Consider the following 3,168-nt stretch of genomic DNA (forward strand, 5'->3'; position numbering starts at 1 on the left):
TATGATAATTGTTTTGAGTATTGATGAGATAAGCTTGGGGGGAAAAAAACAAACTTAAGCACGACAAAGATTTTATTATTGATGACCTAAGTTTATTTTCTGAGCTGTAAATTATTATAAATGATTTATCAAAAGACACCAAAAATGGTGAATGAAGTTTTCAATTATATAAAAATGAAGCACTATTTTAAAATTTTTTTGACAGGTTGTAAATATTACTCACTATATGAGTTACACTTGCATCCGCCTATACACTTGCGTCCATCGAGAGGAGCTTATCAATGTCGAAGTTGAAAAAGTTCTACTTTTGGCCAAAAATGTCGTAAAAATGTTGAATTGACTGATCATTTGTCTACTAAAAAGAAATTCTAAAACAGACTGATTGTAATAGTTTAATTATTGGTTTTCAATCAAAAATTCTAAATGAGTAAATTTAATCTTGACATTTGAAATTTTTATATAATTATTTTTGTGATTTTGAATATTTGTATTTAATAAAAGCTAGTATTTTTATTATTTTATATATTTTTACATATGTTTAGGTGCCCCTTATTTGAAGTTAACTTTAAAGCCCCCAAATCTCAAAGTCGGACCTAGCTGTCTGGAACATTCAACAAATGTATGTCTATGAAAGGGAGTTTAAGGCGGGGTGCGATATCCAAGCAAAACTAGACCTCTACTTGTATATTTTGAAGAGGAGAGTGACTACAAAAAGGTAAGAAAATATTTTGCATGATGGATAAGAAGCAAGATGATTTCACACTAACTATAGAGTAGAAATTCTCTTTTTGATCGACTCCTAATCGATTTAGACAAGTTAAAATTTACCTTTATCCCTTAAATGGATTACAGGACGGGGTTGTATGCCCTTTCCAAAGTTTCATATTTTCTTCTTCATTTTTGCGAGGGTTTTATAAATAATCTACAAATACTGTGGCACACTAAAATATAAATGATAAAAATAAGGTTTTCATTTATTAAATATAAAAGGTAGAAAGTTGCCACTTGAAAGGCCCAAACAAAAGGGAGGGAAAAAAAAAAGGATAACACATGCACGCAGCATTCAACATAACAATTCAAATGAAATACGACCACACTAATTTTACACTTCACTGCTTCTTAACCTTTTTCGTAGAGCCGTGCTCTTCTTCATTTTTTGGAGCTTGTCTCTTCAATGTGATTCTCTTCTTGTCCAAGAAATTCATTAGCCATAAAGCAGAAGTTTTTGGGAATCTTGTCAAATAGCCATTAACGAAATCTACGTAAAAAAGGCCAAATCTAACACTGTATCCAGCAGCCAATTCAAAATTATCAAACATCGACCATACAAAATAAGCCTTCACATCCACACCTTCTCTGTAAATGAAAGAAAAAATCACAAAAAATTTTTTTTTTTTTTAACAAAATAGCTAAATAATTTCATTATTTGCTATTTGCTTTGAGATCTAATACATAATTATTAGAATGATGACTTACTCCATCGCTTTCTTAACATAAAAGAGATGGTCCTGGTGATATTTAATCCTCGTCTCATCAAATCGAGCTTCTGACACTGTTAGGGCCGAATTGTTTACTTCATCCACTCCTACACAAATTAAGTCATCCAATAAAACACATTAAAAGGGGTAAATATTACAAAAATTTATTACTTTACTAAAGAAAAAGGCTAATAAACATGCTATAAATTTACCATTCTCTGTTATGTAAATAATAGGATTATCATATGTTTTCTTTATATAAACCAATAGCTTGTAAATCCCATTTGGAACAATAGACAACCAACTTGAACCAGCCTGACATCAACAAAAAAAAAAAAAATGATAATGTTCTATAAGATTCAGAATAAAGGCATAGTAGTTTAATCCATTATTGCAATCACGGTGTAGTTTAATAAGCATACCTGTGGGCCAATAGGTGTCCCATCTCGGTCACCTATAAAGAATTGAGATTGTGAGTGCGATGTGGTAAGATTAATTTATAGCTATACATGAATGAGGTCCATAGACTGACTTGATAATGCGACATCCTGATCATTTGAGTAACTTATTGCTGTACCACTCTGTCTAGGTGAATTGCTAGCATAAGTACTTGTGTAATAGTTTATGCCCAGAAAATCATAACTCCCTTTCACCAACTTAGCTTGTTCTTGTGTAAATTGGGGAAGACGGTTTCCAACTAGTTTTCGCATTACTGGTGGGTAGCCACCAGTTACTATTGGTGCTAAAAACCTGAAAAGGAGTGGAACAAAATAGGGTACTCAAACTTGTGTCAATTTTTATATAATATATAGCACCAAAAACAAAATAAAAGTGAAGGTTCTTGTATTTATATCCAACCCAAACTGTAAATTTGACAATATAAATTATTCTTGATAAATCATAGAAAGCCCAATAGAGAGCGGAAGTAAAAAAACATAAATCGTGAAAGTAGTGCAGCCGGAAAGCAGGAGAACATAGAAAATAAATTCAATCTCGTACATTTACACAGTATATAGAGATAGAATAAGGAAGTACGATTAAATATAACGGAATGGAATAAAATAAAAATGAAATAGGCCTAGATCGCAGCCTCATCATGAAGTGAACAAATCAAGTATATTGGCTTCTTGTGAAAACATAAATGAGTAAAGCTGCTCACCACCCCAAAATAAAATCGAGGGCCCTTGAAGCAGCCTCTTTATCAGCTTTGGTGTCAGTAAGTGGCTCATACCACTGAGCAACATTTGTTATTCCTATCTTGCCTCCTTGATGTGCCTACACATACGTGTTTGCATGAAATACAGATACCAAATATCTGGATTTTTATATGAACTTTCTTTCATGATATTAAAATTATATGGCAAATGTCACCTGATATCTTTTCCTGTAAATATCTACCGCTTTTGCATGAGAAAGGATCATATTGTGTGCCACAATATATGGTTCTGTGCCTGGATTTCCACTGGGGCAAGGAGTTGGAGCCTTAAGTTCACATCTATGAGGAGGGATAGCCTTTACAGGCTCTGCTGAAGTTGAGCCACGACCAGGTGCAAAAGTACCTGTTGCATATCCTTGAATAGCCATGGACGACGGTTCATTCAAAGTGATCCAATACTTCACCCGATCACCGAATTCCCAAAAGCAAAGCTCGGCAAAGTCACCAAAATCTTTCCTATTAAATATTCAGCAA

At 33.2% G+C, this 3,168-nt stretch overlaps 1 protein-coding gene across 3 annotated transcripts in view; it reads right to left on the minus strand.

The window, feature by feature from the left end:
* Positions 1–949: 949 nt before the first annotated feature.
* Positions 950–3,168, minus strand: part of LOC111403821 (raucaffricine-O-beta-D-glucosidase-like) — a 74,560-nt gene continuing 72,341 nt past the window's right edge. For 2 of the 3 annotated variants that reach the window (XM_023032445.1, XM_023032446.1), the window contains exons 7-13: positions 2,850–3,150; positions 2,638–2,753; positions 2,011–2,228; positions 1,901–1,932; positions 1,691–1,793; positions 1,477–1,585; positions 950–1,356 (exon numbers count right to left, since the gene is read on the minus strand). In XM_023032445.1, coding sequence (XP_022888213.1) covers positions 1,110–1,356; positions 1,477–1,585; positions 1,691–1,793; positions 1,901–1,932; positions 2,011–2,228; positions 2,638–2,753; positions 2,850–3,150 — 1,126 coding nt within the window. In that variant the 3' untranslated portion in view covers positions 950–1,109. The remainder of the gene's footprint in view (positions 1,357–1,476; positions 1,586–1,690; positions 1,794–1,900; positions 1,933–2,010; positions 2,229–2,637; positions 2,754–2,849; positions 3,151–3,168) is intronic. The other variant, XM_023032444.1, reaches the window with a different exon arrangement.

Source organism: Olea europaea, chromosome 11 (genome assembly GCF_002742605.1).
Source record: "Olea europaea var. sylvestris chromosome 11, O_europaea_v1, whole genome shotgun sequence".
In the NCBI taxonomy this organism is placed as follows: Eukaryota; Viridiplantae; Streptophyta; class Magnoliopsida; order Lamiales; family Oleaceae; genus Olea; species Olea europaea.